General features: G+C 47.9%; 1 protein-coding gene across 1 annotated transcript in view; it reads right to left on the bottom strand.

The window, feature by feature from the left end:
* Window positions 1-136: 136 nt before the first annotated feature.
* The window catches only part of tmprss15 (transmembrane serine protease 15), a gene marked incomplete at both ends in the record, with an annotated part of 31,832 nt that continues 14,468 nt past the window's right edge, over window positions 137-17,500 (bottom strand). Inside the window, 15 exons of the mRNA XM_084450418.1 lie at window positions 137-319; window positions 1,425-1,564; window positions 1,761-1,856; window positions 2,091-2,272; window positions 3,539-3,749; window positions 3,867-3,916; window positions 7,925-8,017; window positions 8,403-8,535; window positions 9,021-9,131; window positions 9,230-9,373; window positions 11,359-11,484; window positions 11,648-11,737; window positions 13,838-13,979; window positions 15,458-15,635; window positions 16,363-16,468. Coding sequence (XP_084306544.1) covers window positions 137-319; window positions 1,425-1,564; window positions 1,761-1,856; window positions 2,091-2,272; window positions 3,539-3,749; window positions 3,867-3,916; window positions 7,925-8,017; window positions 8,403-8,535; window positions 9,021-9,131; window positions 9,230-9,373; window positions 11,359-11,484; window positions 11,648-11,737; window positions 13,838-13,979; window positions 15,458-15,635; window positions 16,363-16,468 — 1,985 coding nt within the window. The remainder of the gene's footprint in view (window positions 320-1,424; window positions 1,565-1,760; window positions 1,857-2,090; window positions 2,273-3,538; window positions 3,750-3,866; window positions 3,917-7,924; window positions 8,018-8,402; window positions 8,536-9,020; window positions 9,132-9,229; window positions 9,374-11,358; window positions 11,485-11,647; window positions 11,738-13,837; window positions 13,980-15,457; window positions 15,636-16,362; window positions 16,469-17,500) is intronic.

Genomic DNA, 17,500 nt, shown 5'->3' with positions numbered 1-17,500 from the left:
CTGAGGGTATAGTTCTGAGGGTATAGTTCTGAGGGTATAGTTCTGAGGGTATAGTTCTGAAGGTATAGTTCTGAGGGTATAGTTCTGAAGGTATAGTTCTGAAGGTATAGTTCAGGATTCTTCTCCCTTAAGAACTTCAAGTCTCAGTCTTCCCAGCGTCAGGAAAGCGCCTTATCTGTATGATCCAATCAGTGAACTGGGACACCAGGGCGTAGACACCGGGCCTCTGGGGCTGGCCACACCCCACCCCGAATGATGTCACTCCAGCCAGCACCCAACGACCGTCCTCCTCACACACGAGAGGACCCCCAGAATCCCCCTGGAACACAAGAACAGAGATATCCACACCTGTCCTGTAATAGACTCACCTGTCCTGTAATAGTCTCACCTGTCCTGTAATAGTCTCACCTGTCCTCTAATAGTCTCACCTGTCCTGTAATAGTCTCACCTGTACTGAAGTAGTCTCACCTGTCCCAATAGTCTCACCTGTCCTGTAATAGTCTCACCTGTACTGTAATAGTCTCACCTGTCCTGTAATAGTCTCACCTGTCCTGTAATAGTCACAGCTGTCCTGTAATAGTCTCACCTGTCCTGTAATAGTCACAGCTGTCCTGTAATAGCCTCACCTGTACTGACATAGTCTCACCTGTCCTAATAGTCTCACCTGTCCTGTAATAGTCTCACCTGTCCTGTAATAGTCTCACCTGTCTTGTAATAGTCTCACCTGTCCTGAAATAATCTCACCTGTCCTGTAATAGTCACAGCTGTCCTGTAATAGTCTCACCTGTCCTGTAATAGTCACAGCTGTCCTGTAATAGCCTCACCTGTACTGACATAGTCTCACCTGTCCTAATAGTCTCACCTGTCCTGTAATAGTCTCACCTGTCCTGTAATAGTCTCACCTGTCCTGTAATAGTCTCACCTGTCCTGTAATAGTCTCACCTGTCCTGTCCAGCACGTCACCTGCCTGGCTGAGGAAGGACAGGGTCTACCAGGGTCTCAGGTCTACCAGGGTCTAGCAGGGTCTACCAGGGTCTCAGGTCTAGCAGGGTCTACCAGGGTCTACCAGGGTCTACCAGGGTCTACCAGGGTCTCAGGTCTACCAGGGTCTCAGGTCTACCAGGGTCTACCAGGGTCTACCAGGGTCTACCAGGGTCTCAGGTCTACCAGGGTCTACCAGGGTCTACCAGGGTCAAAGGTTTACCAGGGTCTACCAGGGTCTAGCAGGGTCTCAGGTCTACCAGGGTCTACCAGGGTCTAGGGTCTACCAGGGTCTACCAGGGTCTACCAGGGTCTACCAGGGTCTCAGGTCTACCAGGGTCTACCAGGGTCTACCAGGGTCTACCAGGGTCTACCAGGGTCTACCAGGGTCTACCAGGGTCTCAGGTCTACCAGGGTCTACCAGGGTCTCAGGTCCAGCGTACCTGGCAGGTGTCCACTCCCCCCTCAGGGAGGCCGGCGCAGACCATCCTGGCGGTGATGTTGTACTCGGGCAGCAGCCTCTGGCACTCTGTCCGGCCCAGCAGGGGCAGCGCGGCCTGCTGCAGCACGTCCGCCACCGACCCTGAGGAACGAGCACGTTTCACACTTCAACACCCGGGAGCAGCCTGCTACTCCTACTGCCATCAACGCCCGCCTGCTCAAATGAACCTGGATCAGGAAACAAGCCGTCAACAAAACAAAGTGGATAAGCAGCGCTGCATGTCTGCATAGTGTGATGGTCCAGTGTGTTCATGTTCATGTCCTCCTCCAGGTCTCACCTTGCTCTGCGGTCCTTCCCCAGCCAGCGATGACACACTTCCTCCCGGCCTCAAAGTGCTGCTCACTCCTGGGCAGACAGACGGGCTGGACATAGTCTGCGTCCAGACAAACACTCATTATAGTGAGTAGAAGGGAGGGAGAGAAACGGGGAGGGTGTGTGTGTGTGTGTGTGTGTGTGTGTGTGTGTGTGTGTGTGTGTGTGTGTGTGTGTGTGTATGTGTGTGCGTATGTGTTTGTGTGTGTTAAGTGTACGTGCGTGGGCGTGGGCGTGCGCATGTCTGTACAGTATGTTCCCTTCTGTCAGGGTGTGTAGTCCAGTAGATGCTCACCTGTGAAGATGACCGGAGTGTGCAGGTGCATCATGGCCACGTCCGCCTCCTTGGTCCTGCGGTTGTAGTGTCTGTTCATGATGACCTGGTCGACGCTGAGCGTGACGGTGTGGTTGGAGGCCGGGCGGTCCTGGGAGTGCAGCCCCAGGATCGCCTTCCAGGAGGTCAGGTGGATGTTCTTCCTACAGGACCAGAGACTCTGGTCACAGTCTGGATGAACATACAGTTTTAAACATCGCTACACAAACAGGTGAGGGTGAAAGAGTTTTAGTGTTAAAACAGTGCACAGTAAATACTTGTTCATACCAGTACGTTTTCCAAAAGTCAGCAGGGGCCTTGTTTATAAACATTGTGTTCACATACACAAAAATAATCTGCTAAAAGAAGCATACAGAACTTAACGCGCAAAGATTGGTATTTATGAAAATCGAACTTAAAGGATAATGTTCGTTTTTGACAACCTGGACATTATTTACGGCATATTATAAGACGTTTGACTCACCGAGATAACTTTGGTGTAATTCGGACGCATGTAGAAGAAATGTAAAATCCAGCGCGAGCCAGTATATATCCATATCCATATATCCATGTAATGGCGGCAGACGGGGCACTGAGAATGCAGCTTCTAAAAAATTTATTTTCTGCCGCGAAACGGTTGTTTTCATCAATCTGTCTTTATGAATCGCTAGTTGTGCTTACATAGAGCGAGGGCTTGTTGTGGTTTTTCACATGCCTCTGTAATATGATCTTTAGAAACGTCTTTAGAAACGAAATACAGCAAAATGGCTGACGCCCTATATAGTGCACTATATAGTGAATAGGGAGCGATTCCCGAACACAGCTCATGAGTTCACACATCCTAACGTCAGACTGAAGGATTGTGGGTGATATGATGACGTTGGGTCAGAACAGGAAACAGTGGAGCAGCATGTGTTTTCTGAGCTCTGAATCACTACATCAATCACTCTGTGGTTTTAATAAAACCTTCACAATCCTCGGTTTCTCTCAGGTCTACTGTTAGTTCAGCGTCATGTTGGTTCAGCTCAATCACAGCAGATGAGTCATTCTGAGAGCTATGGTTATTGGCTCAATGTAATCACCATTTCCCTGTTACGGGTCAATCCAGCTATGACCATTTAAGGCTAATTGTAGGCATTAATGGGGGTGGATCACAAAGCTTGTTCCATGTGCACAATTTTAGGATTAGTTCTGATTTATGATTGGAAACATTGGCATGCTCAGCACCAGCATGTATAGAGCATGCACCAAGTTTGTGAATCACGTATGCAAATCTTTGCCTTTCTATGTACGCCACTGTGTAGTATTATATATACACCAAGTTTTAAAAAACGAGGTCCAAGGGCAGAGAGGGGTGTGCTGATCTAGGATCAGCGATGGCGTCTCTGGGACGCTGAGTAAACGCTGGGACGGGGGCATGGCCTCCTTACCCGTAGACGCAGTGAGCAGCGGTGACCAGCCACTCATTATCGATCAGCGAGGCTCCGCACACGTGACGGCCCCTCCAATGAAGAGAGACGATCCATGGCCACGCCCCCTTTTGAGAGTCGACCCCTCCCACTATTCTCCCAGGCTCCTCCCTTCCTTGCTCAGAGGTCCCGCTGTCCTCGGTTCCCATGGTGACCAGACGAACACCACAAGCTAAAGAGCACAAAGAAGTCTTCCTTGCCAAACGTTCTTATATGTAAAAAACACATTTGATATGATTGGATGTGGGGTTGTTTTGTGTGGTCAGAGCTGGTGTTGGTTGCTACTCACGTTGATTGTCACAGATCAGAGATACAACCTTTTCCCCAACGCAGGTGTCACTGAGGAGAGAATATTCAGTAAAACATCCCGGTTAAAGTCTTGAATGCTGTTTGGTGGTTGTTGCTATTGCATCATTTCAACTACTGCACTACCGTGCTTTATGATAGTGTAAGCATGAACACAGCTCAGGGTCTAGGGGGGTGTTAGTGGTTGTGTACCTGTATGTTCAGGTTCTAGGGGGGGTGTAAGTGGTTGTGTACCTGTATGTTCAGGTTCTAGGGGTGCTTTAGTGGTTGTGTACCTGTATGTTCAGGTTCTAGAGGGTGTTTTAGTGGTTGTGTACCTGTATGTTCAGGTTCTAGGGGGATGTTAGTGGTTGTGTACATGTATGTTCAGGTTCTAGGGGGGGTGTAAGTGGTTGTGTACCTGTATGTTCAGGTTCTAGAGGGTGTTTTAGTGGTTGTGTACCTGTATGTTCAGGTTCTAGGGGGTGTTAGTGGTTTTGTACCTGTATGTTCAGGTTCTAGGGGTGTTTTAGTGGTTGTGTACCTGTATGTTCAGGTTCTAGGGTGTGTTTTAGTGGTTGTGTGCCTGTATGTTCAGGTTCTAGGGGGTGTTTTAGTGGTTGTGTACCTGTATGTTCAGGTTCTAGGGGGGGTGTAAGTGGTTGTGTGCCTGTATGTTCAGGTTCTAGGGGTGTTTTAGCGGTTGTGTACATGTTCAGGTTCTAGAGGGTGTTTTAGTGGTTGTGTACTTGTATGTTCAGGTTCTAGGGGGATGTTAGTGGTTGTGTACATGTATGTTCAGGTTCTAGAGGGTGTTTTAATGGTTGTGTACCTGTATGTTCAGGTTCTAGGGGTGTTTTAGCGGTTGTGTACCTGTATGTTCAGGTTCTAGGGGTGTTTTAGTGGTTGTGTACCTGTATGTTCAGGTTCTAGAGGGTGTTTTAGTGGTTGTGTTCCTGTATGTTCAGGTTCTAGGGGGTGTTTTAGTGGTTGTGTACCTGTATGTTCAGGTTCTAGGGGTGTTTTAGTGGTTGTGTACCTGTATGTTCAGGTTCTAGGGGTGTTTTAGTGGCTGTGTACCTGTATGTTCAGGTTCTAGGGGGTGTTTTAGTGGTTGTGTACCTGTATGTTCAGGTTCTAGGGGGTGTTTTAGTGGTTGTGTACCTGTATGTTCAGGTTCTAGGGGGTGTTTTAGTGGTTGTGTACCTGTATGTTCAGGTTCTAGGGGGGGTTTGGGGTTTTGTACCTGTATGTTCAGGTTCTAGGGGTGTTTTAGTGGTTGTGTACCTGTATGTTCAGGTTCTAGGGGGTGTTTTGTGGTTTTGTACCTGTATGTTCAGGTTCTAGGGGTGTTTTAGTGGTTGTGTACCTGTATGTTCAGGTTCTAGGGGTGTTTTAGTGGTTGTGTACCTGTATGTTCAGGTTCTAGGGGAGTTTTAGTGGTTGTGTACCTGTATGTTCAGGTTCTAGAGGGTGTTTTAGTGGTTGTGTTCCTGTATGTTCAGGTTCTAGAGGGTGTTTTAGTGGTTGTGTACCTGTATGTTCAGGTTCTAGGGGGTGTTTTAGTGGTTTTGTACCTGTATGTTCAGGTTCTAGAGGGTGTGTTAGTGGTTGTGTACCTGTATGTTCAGGGTCTAGGGGGTGTTTAGTGGTTGTGTACCTGTATGTTCAGGTTCTAGAGGGTGTTTTAGTGGTTGTGTACCTGTATGTTCAGGTTCTAGAGGGTGTTTTAGTGGTTGTGTACCTGTATGTTCAAGTTCTAGGGGGTGTTTTAGTGGTTGTGTACCTGTATGTTCAGGTTCTAGGGGTGTTAGTGGTTGTGTACCTGTATGTTCAGGGTCTAGGGGGTGTTTAGTGGTTGTGTACCTGTATGTTCAGGTTCTAGAGGGTGTTTTAGTGGTTGTGTACCTGTATGTTCAGGTTCTAGAGGGTGTTTTAGTGGTTGTGTACCTGTATGTTCAAGTTCTAGGGGGTGTTTTAGTGGTTGTGTACCTGTATGTTCAGGTTCTAGGGGTGTTAGTGGTTGTGTACCTGTATGTTCAGGGTCTAGGGGGTGCTTAGTGGTTGTGTACCTGTATGTTCAGGGTCTAGGGGGTGTTTTAGTGGTTGTGTACCTGTATGTTCAGGTTCTAGAGGGTGTTTTAGTGGTTGTGTACCTGTATGTTCAGGGTCTAGGGGGGGTGTTTAGTGGTTGTGTACCTGTATGTTCAGGTTCTAGAGGGTGTTTTAGTGGTTGTGTACCTGTATGTTCAGGTTCTAGAGGGTGTTTTAGTGGTTGTGTACCTGTATGTTCAGGTTCTAGAGGGTGTTTTAGTGGTTGTGTACCTGTATGTTCAGGTTCTAGAGGGTGTTTTAGTGGTTGTGTACCTGTATGTTCAGGTTCTAGGGGGTGTTTTAGTGGTTGTGTTCCTGTATGTTCAGGTTCTAGGGGGTGTTTTAGCGGTTTTGTACCTGTATGTTCAGGTTCTAGGGGTGTTTTAGTGGTTGTGTACCTGTATGTTCAGGTTCTAGGGGATGTTAGTGGTTGTGTACCTGTATGTTCAGGTTCTAGGGGAGTTTTAGTGGTTGTGTACTTGTATGTTCAGGTTCTAGGGGTGTTTTAGTGGTTGTGTACATGTATGTTCAGGTTCTAGAGGGTGTTTTAGTGGTTGTGTACCTGTATGTTCAGGTTCTAGGGGTGTTTTAGTGGTTGTGTACTTGTATGTTCAGGTTCTAGGGGTGTTTTAGTGGTTGTGTACCTGTATGTTCAGGTTCTAGAGGGTGTTTTAGCGGTTGTGTACCTGTATGTTCAGGTTCTAGGGGGGTGTTTTAGTGGTTGTGTACCTGTATGCTCAGGTTATAGGGGTGTTAGTGGTTGTGTACCTGTATGTTCAGGTTCTAGGGGAGTTTTAGTGGTTGTGTACTTGTATGTTCAGGTTCTAGGGGTGTTTTAGTGGTTGTGTACATGTATGTTCAGGTTCTAGAGGGTGTTTTAGTGGTTGTGTACCTGTATGTTCAGGTTCTAGGGGTGTTTTAGTGGTTGTGTACCTGTATGTTCAGGTTCTAGAGGGTGTTTTAGTGGTTGTGTACCTGTATGTTCAGGTTCTAGAGGGTGTTTTAGTGGTTGTGTACCTGTATGTTCAGGTTCTAGAGGGTGTTTTAGTGGTTGTGTACCTGTATGTTCAGGTTCTAGGGGGTGTTTTAGTGGTTGTGTTCCTGTATGTTCAGGTTCTAGGGGGTGTTTTAGCGGTTTTGTACCTGTATGTTCAGGTTCTAGGGGTGTTTTAGTGGTTGTGTACCTGTATGTTCAGGTTCTAGGGGATGTTAGTGGTTGTGTACCTGTATGTTCAGGTTCTAGGGGAGTTTTAGTGGTTGTGTACTTGTATGTTCAGGTTCTAGGGGTGTTTTAGTGGTTGTGTACATGTATGTTCAGGTTCTAGAGGGTGTTTTAGTGGTTGTGTACCTGTATGTTCAGGTTCTAGGGGTGTTTTAGTGGTTGTGTACTTGTATGTTCAGGTTCTAGGGGTGTTTTAGTGGTTGTGTACCTGTATGTTCAGGTTCTAGAGGGTGTTTTAGCGGTTGTGTACCTGTATGTTCAGGTTCTAGGGGGGTGTTTTAGTGGTTGTGTACCTGTATGCTCAGGTTCTAGGGGTGTTAGTGGTTGTGTACCTGTATGTTCAGGTTCTAGGGGAGTTTTAGTGGTTGTGTACTTGTATGTTCAGGTTCTAGGGGTGTTTTAGTGGTTGTGTACATGTATGTTCAGGTTCTAGAGGGTGTTTTAGTGGTTGTGTACCTGTATGTTCAGGTTCTAGGGGTGTTTTAGTGGTTGTGTACCTGTATGTTCAGGTTCTAGGGGGTGTTTTAGTGGTTGTGTACCTGTATGTTCAGGTTCTAGAGGGTGTTTTAGTGGTTGTGTACCTGTATGTTCAGGTTCTAGGGGGGTGTTTTAGTGGTTGTGTACCTGTATGTTCAGGTTCTAGGGGGATGTTAGTGGTTGTGTACCTGTATGTTCAGGTTATAGAGGGTGTTTTAGTGGTTGTGTACCTGTATGCTCAGGTTCTAGGGGTGTTAGTGGTTGTGTACCTGTATGCTAGGTCCACGCTGTTGTGTGTTATTAGCACGGTGACGAAGGGAGAATCCTCTGCTGTGACCGGCACAGGGAGAGCAGCTCCTGACCTGAAACACACCATCAACACAACACACACTGACCTCTGACCTTTCACTGGTCAGCAATGAACGGCCATCTTTCTCTCTCTATGTCTGTAACACTCATATCCTTCTTTGTCTAAACAACACCTCTCTCTCTCTCTCTCTCTCTCTCCTTCCCTCTCTCACCCTCTCTCTCTCTTTCCCTCTCTCTCACCCTCTCTCTCTCTCCCTCTCTCTCTCTCTCTCTCCCTCTCTCTCTCTCTCTCTCTCTCTCCCACTCAGTATCTCTATATTTTTACCCTACTCTCTCTTAAACCCTCCCTCTCCTCTCCCAAACATACTCTTTTCAAAGTTCTCTCTAAAAGACACACACACACACACACACACACACACACACAGCCAGAGCGCTCACCTGTAGCCCAGATAGCGGCAGGCGAAGTCGGACCCCTGGGAGGTCCAGTTCTGGGCGCAGGCTGTGTACCGAGAGCTCTGGACCTGGAGCTGCAGACGCTGGACGCTGGAGCCGTTCGCCCTCACGAGATGCACTGAGACATCCACAACCAGGTCAGACTCATCCACAACCAGGTTAGACTCATCCACAACCAGGTTAGACTCATCCACAACCAGGTTAGACTCATCCACAACCAGGTTAGACTCATCCACAACCAGGTCAGACTCATCCACAACCAGGTTAGACTCATCCACAACCAGGTTAGACTCATCCACAACCAGGTTAGACTCATCCACAACCAGGTTAGATTCCAAAGACTAATACAGAACTGTTACGGCTAATAGAAACTGAAATAAGATTGCTAAGACTTGCAAGACTCATATAGATACTATTGAACAAACAGAATTACACATACACACATATCCAGGCACTGTCTGATGTTCAGGCGTGTTTATTTGTCATATGTACAAAATAAGGTGCCACGAACAATGACATGCTTATTGTATGGTGTCACTGTACCTGTGTGGAGGTACAGTACTGTGTGACTAGAGTACATCTGAGGGCGTTGGGTTCACTCACGACAGTGCGCTTCATCTGAGGCGTCGGAGCAGTCCGGCCGGCGGTCACACACACTGCTGTCAGAGATACACCCTCCTGACCGGCACTGAGACTGCCCCGCTGAGCAGGGCTCTGGACAGACAGCACATGACAACATTAGCTTTGGGGGGACAGCGTGAGGGAACATTGTCCAGCAAAACGTTTGTATTCATGAATGATCTGTTCCTCACTCGGCATGCCCAGCCCCAGGCCGGAGGTGAAGTTGGCATGGAAACCTCTGCCGGACACTGAGCTGTCAGTAAAGAACATCACCGTCATCTGATTGGCTGTGGAGATCACATCTGGAGAGGGGGTGGTGCTGCCCGTGAAGACGCCTGACACAGAACCAACAGAATTCATGTTTAAAGCCACGGCAGACTCTTCTAACACTGTCTACAGCTCAGGGTAGAGCAGAGAGGATCTAGGATGCTCAGGGTAGAGCAGAGAGGATCTAGGATGCTCAGGGTAGAGCAGAGAGGATCTGAGCTGCTCAGGGTAGAGCAGAGAGGATCTGAGCTGCTCAGGGTAGAGCAGAGAGGATCTAGGATGCTCAGGGTAGAGCAGAGAGGATCTGAGCTGCTCAGGGTAGAGCAGAGAGGATCTAGGATGCTCAGGGTAGAGCAGAGAGGATCTAGGCTGCTCAGGGTAGAGCAGAGAGGATCTAGGATGCTCAGGGTAGAGCAGAGAGGATCTAGGATGCTCAGGGTAGAGCAGAGAGGATCTGAGCTGCTCAGGGTAGAGCAGAGAGGATCTAGGATGCTCAGGGTAGAGCAGAGAGGATCTGAGCTGCTCAGGGTAGAGCAGAGAGGATCTAGGATGCTCAGGGTAGAGCAGAGAGGATCTAGGATGCTCAGGGTAGAGCAGAGAGGATCTAGGATGCTCAGGGTAGAGCAGAGAGGATCTAGGATGCTCAGGGTAGAGCAGAGAGGATCTGAGCTGAGGCTGTGGGTGTTTGAGTAGAATAGTGAACATAATGGTGCTCTGCTCGACTCAAATCATACAGTTCAGGTACCATGACGTAGGTTAGAGTGAGAGGGTTAGGGTAGGGTTAGGTTAGAGTGAGAGGGTTAGGGTAGGGTTAGGTTAGAGTAAGAGGGTTAGGGTAGGGTTAGGTTAGAGTGAGAGGGTTAGGTAGGGTTAGGTTAGAGTGAGAGGGTTAGGGTAGGGTTAGGTTAGAGTGAGAGGGTTAGGGTAGGGTTAGGTTAGAGTGAGAGGGTTAGTGTAGGGTTAGGTTAGAGTGAGAGGGTTAGGGTAGGGTTAGGTTAGAGTGAGAGGGTTAGGTAGGGTTAGGTTAGAGTGAGAGGGTTAGGGTAGGGTTAGGTTAGAGTGAGAGGGTTAGGTAGGGTTAGGTTAGAGTGAGAGGGTTGGGTTAGAGTGAGAGGGTTAGGGTAGGGTTAGGTTAGAGTGAGAGGGTTAGGTAGGGTTATGTTAGAGTGAGAGGGTTAGGGTAGGGTTAGGTTAGAGTAAGAGGGTTAGGGTAGGGTTAGGTTAGAGTGAGAGGGTTAGTGTAGGGTTAGGTTAGAGTAAGAGGGTTAGGGTAGGGTTAGGTTAGAGTTAGGTTAGAGTGAGAGGGTTAGGGTAGGGTTAGGTTAGAGTGAGAGGGTTAGGGTAGGGTTAGGTTAGAGTGAGAGGGTTAGGGTAGGGTTAGGTTAGAGTAAGAGGGTTAGGGAAGGGTTAGGTTAGAGTGAGAGGGTTAGGGTAGGGTTAGGTTAGAGTGAGAGGGTTAGGATAGGGTTAGGTTAGAATGAGAGGGTTAGGGTAGGGTTAGGTTAGAGTGAGAGGGTTAGGGTAGGGTAAGGTTAGAGTAAGAGGGTTAGGGTAGGGTTAGGTTAGAGTAAGAGGGTTAGGGTAGGGTTAGGTTAGAGTGAGAGGGTTAGGGCGTGGTTGGGTTAGAGTAAGAGGGTTAGGGTAGGGTTAGGTTAGAGTGAGAGGGTTAGTGTAGGGTTAGGTTAGAGTGAGAGGGTTAGGGTAGGGTAAGAGGGTTAGGGTAGGGTTAGGTTAGAGTAAGAGGGTTAGGGTAGGGTTAGGTTAGAGTGAGAGGGTTAGGGTTAGGGTAGGGTTAGAGTGAGAGGGTTATGGTAGGGTTAAGTTAGAGTGAGAGGGTTAGGGTAGGGTTAGGTTAGAGTGAGAGGGTTAGTGTAGGGTTAGGTTAGAGTAAGAGGGTTAGGGTAGGGTTAGGTTAGAGTAAGAGGGTTAGGGTAGGGTTATGTTAGAGTGAGAGGGTTAGGGCGTGGTTGGGTTAGAGTAAGAGGGTTAGTGTAGGGTTAGGTTAGAGTGAGAGGGTTAGGGCGTGGTTGGGTTAGGTCATCGAGAGACTCACCGAGCAGTTCAGACTGTGGCCCCGCCCCATCCCGCACCTCCACCATGTCAAAGGTCGCCTCCACATCAAAATCCAGGAAGTGAAGCTGGATGTTATATCCCTCCTTGGCGTGTAGAGTCCACAGGCCTGGGCAAAGACACAAGACATACAGACACAGTACTGTATGTACAGAACACATCTGAAACCTATACAAAACCTATACATTTCTATCTATGTCAAATGTAAACACAGTTGTCTATATAAAACAGGAATCTTGATCTATGAAATTAAGTAGTTCACCAGCACTTACACTTGGCCTTGTCGCCATAAGAGTGAGGGTAGTTAGGGGAGCTGAAGACAGAGTTGGGTTCCCACAGGTCAAACGGTCCCCCACAGTCAGCTAGGAGAAAGGAAAGACAACCATGGAAGATAAGAACGTCCACAATACTGGAAATACATCAACAGACATGGAAGATAAGAACGTCCACAATACTGGAAATACATCAACAGACATGGGTGGAGTGACGATGTGGAACGGAACTGAGGAACTCATCCAGAGTGTGACGACTGCGTGTTGAGGAACTCAACCAGAGGTAGCTGGTTATGATAGTGAGGTAGCTGGTTATGATAGTGAGGTAGCTGGTTATGATAGTGAGGTAGCTGGTTATGATAGTGAGGTAGCTGGTTATGATAGTGAGGTAGCTGGTTATGATAGTGAGGTAGCTGGTTATGATAGTGAGGTAGCTGGTTATGATGGTGAGGTAGCTGGTTATGATAGTGAGGTAGCTGGTTATGATAGCGAGGTAGCTGGTTATGATAGTGAGGTAGCTGGTTATGATAGTGAGGTAGCTGGTTATGATAGTGAGGTAGCTGGTCATGATAGTGAGGTAGCTGGTTATGATAGCGAGGTAGCTGGTTATGATAGTGAGGTAGCTGGTTATGATAGTGAGGTAGCTGGTCATGATAGTGAGGAGGCTGGTTATGATAGCGAGGTAGCTGGTTATGATAGCGAGGTAGCTGGTTATGATAGCGAGGTAGCTGGTTATGATAGTGAGGTAGCTGGTTATGATAGTGAGGTAGCTGGTTATGATAGTGAGGTAGCTGGTTATGATAGTGAGGAGGCTGGTTATGATAGTGAGGTAGCTGGTTATGATAGTGAGGTAGCTGGTTATGATAGTGAGGTAGCTGGTCATGATAGTGAGGAGGCTGGTTATGATAGTGAGGTAGCTGGTTATGATAGTGAGGAGGCTGGTTATGATAGTGAGGTAGCTGGTTATGATAGTGAGGTAGCTGGTAATGATAGTGAGGTAGCTGGTTATGATAGTGAGGTAGCTGGTTATGATAGTGAGGAGGCTGGTTATGATAGTGAGGTAGCTGGTTATGATAGTGAGGTAGCTGGTTATGATAGTGAGGAGGCTGGTTATGATAGTGAGGTAGCTGGTTATGATAGTGAGGTAGCTGGTTATGATAGTGAGGTAGCTGGTTATGATAGTGAGGTAGCTGGTTATGATAGTGGGGTAGCTGGTTATGATAGTGAGGTAGCTAGTTATGATAGTGAGGTAGCTGGTTATGATAGTGAGGTAGCTAGTTATGATGGTGAGGTAGCTGATTATGATAGTGAGGTAGCTGGTCATGATAGTGAGGAGGCTGGTTATGATAGTGAGGTAGCTGGTTATGATAGTGAGGTAGCTGGTTATGATAGTGAGGTAGCTGGTTATGATAGTGAGGTAGCTGGTTATGATAGCGAGGAGGCTGGTTATGATAGTGAGGTAGCTGGTTATGATAGTGAGGTAGCTGGTTATGATAGTGAGGTAGCTGGTTATGATAGTGAGGTAGCTGGTTATGATAGCGAGGAGGCTGGTTATGATAGTGAGGTAGCTGGTTATGATAGCGAGGTAGCTGATTATGATGATGAGGTAGCTAGTTATGATAGTGAGGTAGCTGGTTATGATAGTGAGGTAGCTAGTTATGATGGTGAGGTAGCTGATTATGATAGTGAGGTAGCTGGTCATGATAGTGAGGAGGCTGGTTATGATAGTGAGGTAGCTGGTTATGATAGTGAGGTAGCTGGTTATGATAGCGAGGAGGCTGGTTATGATAGTGAGGTAGCTGGTTATGATAGTGAGGTAGCTGGTTATGATAGTGAGGTAGCTGGTTATGATAGTGAGGTAGCTGGTTATGATAGCGAGGAGGCTGGTTATGATAGTGAGGTAGCTGGTTATGATAGCGAGGTAGCTGATTATGATGATGAGGTAGCTAGTTATGATAGCGAGGTAGCTGGTTATGATAGTGAGGTAGCTGGCTATGATAGTGAGGTAGCTGGTTATGATAGTGAGGTAGCTGGTTATGATAGCGAGGTAGCTGGTTATGATAGTGAGGTAGCTGGTTATGATAGCGAGGTAGCTGGTTATGATAGTGAGGTAGCTGGTTATGATAGTGAGGGTGATGTACTGCATTACAGACGTGGGCAGCATGAGTCACCAGGCTGACAGGGACATACTGGGGATTGGGGGAGGCGTGGAGGGGGTGGGAACCACTGTTGGCTCTGGAGGTCCGTCCTCACAGGGACCCCTGGTCATGCTGATGTCATCAAGGGCGATGTCATTCCTCGTCCCGCCCCTCTTCTGGGCTTCAAACACCACCTAGCAACACCACAGCGAGAAGACAGGATGTGATCCACAATATTTCATCTGATACACAAAATGTACTGGCAAACATACTTGTGGAAGAATGACTTTAATTGGCCAAGTACGTTCACATGTAACAGGACTTTGTCCTGAAATCTGAGAAATTGGGCTGAAAACAGTGAACTATCTTTCAATCAATATTACCAGTCTGCTTACAAGCACAGGTGTAATGAAGTAATTAGCTCAAGGGATTGCCTGCTTTGAGGAGAGCATTCTAAGGCGCTCTTGATGTTCTCAACTTCTGTTGTCGGAATGTTTTTCCGTTCTCTGTGTTGGGCCCCATCACAAGAAACGTGATGATACGCACAATAAACTCATGTGATGTTTACCACAAGAAACTCATGTGATGATTTGCACAAGAAACTCAAGTGATGTTTACCACAAGAAACTCAAGTGATGTTTACCACCAGAAACTCATGTGATGTTTTTACCATATGTTCCTACTGTACATCTTGTGACTTCCTCTCAGCACACCTGCCAGAGGCACACTATTGTATGCTCTAGTCTAAACAACCTGACCCAGGCCTGCTATAATAAATATCCATATTACACTGTAATGAATGAATAAATATCTGTATTACACTTAATGCATGAATAAATATCTGTATTACACTTAATGCATGAATAAATATCTGAATTTCACACTTTTAAGTGACTGTCCACTCGCCAAGCCTTCTTCAATATCATAACTATACATTTCATCTTATCAATATCATAACTATACATTTCATCCTATCAATATCATAACTATACATTTCATCCTATCAATATCATAACTATACATTTCATCCTAGTAGGTTCTGTCATTCAATGACATAGTTCATAAACCTGCTCTGAGCCGTGGTAGCAGCTCGTTCTCAGCTCAGTGTGACGGTGTGGATACTGACGGAGGTGCTGGTTCTGTTTCTCAGTGTGACGGTGCTGGTTCTGTTTCTCAGTGTGACGGTGTGGATACTGACGGAGGTGCTGGTTCTGTTTCTCAGTGTGACGGTGCTGGTTCTGTTTCTCAGTGTGACGGTGCTGGTTCTGTTTCTCAGTGTGACGGTGAGGATACTGACGGAGGTGCTGGTTCTGTTTCTCAGTGTGACGGTGTGGATACTGACGGTTCTGTTTCTCAGGGCTCAGTGTGACGGTGTGGATACTGACGGTGCTGGTTCTGTTTCTCAGTGTGACGGTGTGGATACTGACGGAGGTGCTGGTTCTGTTTCTCAGTGTGACGGTGTGGATACTGATGGTGCTGGTTCTGTTTCTCAGTGTGACGGTGTGGATACTGACGGTGCTGGTTCTGTTTCTCAGTGTGACGGTGTGGATACTGACGGAGGTGCTGGTTCTGTTTCTCAGTGTGACGGTGTGGATACTGACGGAGGTGCTGGTGTGTAGTAGCAGTTCATACTGACGGTGGTGCTGGTTCTGGTTGTGGTTCCCAGGGTGACGGTGGTGCTGGTTCTGGTTGTGGTTCCCAGGGTGACCCGGCCGTAGTTCCAGTTATCCCCATAGTTCCCCTCCTTCTGGAAGACTACGGTGACAGAACCCTCGTCCCCGACCACAGAACCCGACCGCTGGTCCAGTAGAACCCTGAGGCGACGAACGTCCTCTCCGTACATGTGGTACCTGCAGCAGCACAGCAGGAACAGGATCCGAACCAAGGTTTCTCCCTAGTGGCCCATAGGACAGGAGCCTAGTGACCCATAGGGCAGGAGCCTAGTGGCCCATAGGACAGGAGCCTAGTGACCCATAGGGGAGGAGCCTAGTGACCCATAGGACAGGAGCCTATCTCCTGTTTCTATAGCGTGAGGCAGCTTGATGTACCAGTACACCCCCTGGACATGACGCTAGACCTCAGTCCAGTCCTTGATGCTGAGTGCCAAGCAAGGAGGCATCGGGTAGCATTTTTATAGTCTTTGGTATGACTCGGCCGGGGATCGAACTCACGACCTCCCAGTCTCAGGGCGGACACTCTAACCACAAGGCCACTGAGCTGGTCTAAGCACAGCAGGAGCAGTATACAGACGGGATGGACCACAACAGCCTGACTGACTGGCTGACTGACTGACTGACTGACTGACTGACTGACTGACTGACTGACTGACTGACTGGCTGGCTGACTGGCTGGCTGACTGACTGACTGACGAGTTACACCTTTGGTAAATTGATAAATAAATAAATCTGCAAATTGGCCACAATTTCACATACATGGCCCAGCCATATCCTAGGTTTTGACCTAGTCTTGTAAACACCTGTATAATTATACACACACCATCTTTAAGAGTATTACCACTTCTTCACTTTTGTCCACAGACTGAACAAGCAAACGGAGGGAGAGGGGAGGAGCTCTTACCAGAACCTGAGACACACAGACTCGTTCATATGAGCTAGTGGGAGGCTGCGGATCTGGAAGGTCTTCTCCCACTGGCCAGGGCTCATAGGAGTGACCATGTAGAAGCCTGAGTAATAATCAGAAAGTATCAGATCAAGAGACAGCCAACGACGCCATGGTACTCTGAGTGGATATGCAGTAGTCCAGCTGAACGCCATTATCACTACACAGATGGCAGGCTGTGTCTCAGACCCTGATGGAGAAGATGGCAGCGCTCACACCCGACCAGTTCTGACACTTATTACAACACTGAAGGGTTTTCATACTCTATGTGGGTTCTGGCAGAATGAGGCATTTAGTGATGTTTGTCTTTTAATCATTTAATCAAACAGTCAAACGATCAATCAATCAATGAAACATCTTAATACAGGAAAATAAAGTCCTGCTTGGTCCTCGCTGCGTCCCATGTGGACCCACCTGATAGGTTCCCTGAGGTGTGGTTCTAGCTGCGTCCCATGTGGACCCACCTGATAGGTTCCCTGTGGTGTGGTTCTAGCTGTGTCCCATGTGGACCCACCTGATAGGTTCCCTGTGGTGTGGTTCTAGCTGCGTCCCATGTGGACCCACCTGATAGGTTCCCTGTGGTGTGGTTCTAGCCGCGTCCCATGTGGACCCACCTGATAGGTTCCCTGTGGTGTGGTTCTAGCTGTGTCCCATGTGGACCCACCTGATAGGTTCCCTGTGGTGTGGTTCTAGCTGCGTCCCATGTGGACCCACCTGATAGGTTCCCTGTGGTGTGGTTCTAGCTGCGTCCCATGTGGACCCACCTGATAGGTTCCCTGTGGTGTGGTTCTAGCTGCGTCCCATGTGGACCCACCTGATAGGTTCTCTGTGGTGTGGTTCTAGCTGTGTCCCATGTGGACCCACCTGATAGGTTCCCTGTGGTGTGGTTCTAGCTGTGTCCCATGTGGACCCACCTGATAGGTTCCCTGTGGTGTGGTTCTAGCTGCGTCCCATGTGGACCCACCTGATAGGTTCCCTGTGGTGTGGTTCTAGCTGCGTCCCATGTGGACCCACCTGATAGGTTCCCTGTGGTGTGGTTCTAGCTGTGTCCCATGTGGACCCACCTGATAGGTTCCCTGAGGTGTGGTTCTAGCTG

Source organism: Borostomias antarcticus, assembly GCF_949987555.1.
Source record: "Borostomias antarcticus genome assembly, chromosome: 15".
Lineage (NCBI taxonomy): Eukaryota > Metazoa > Chordata > Actinopteri > Stomiiformes > Stomiidae > Borostomias > Borostomias antarcticus.
This window is presented reverse-complemented; position numbering and strand designations above follow the sequence as displayed.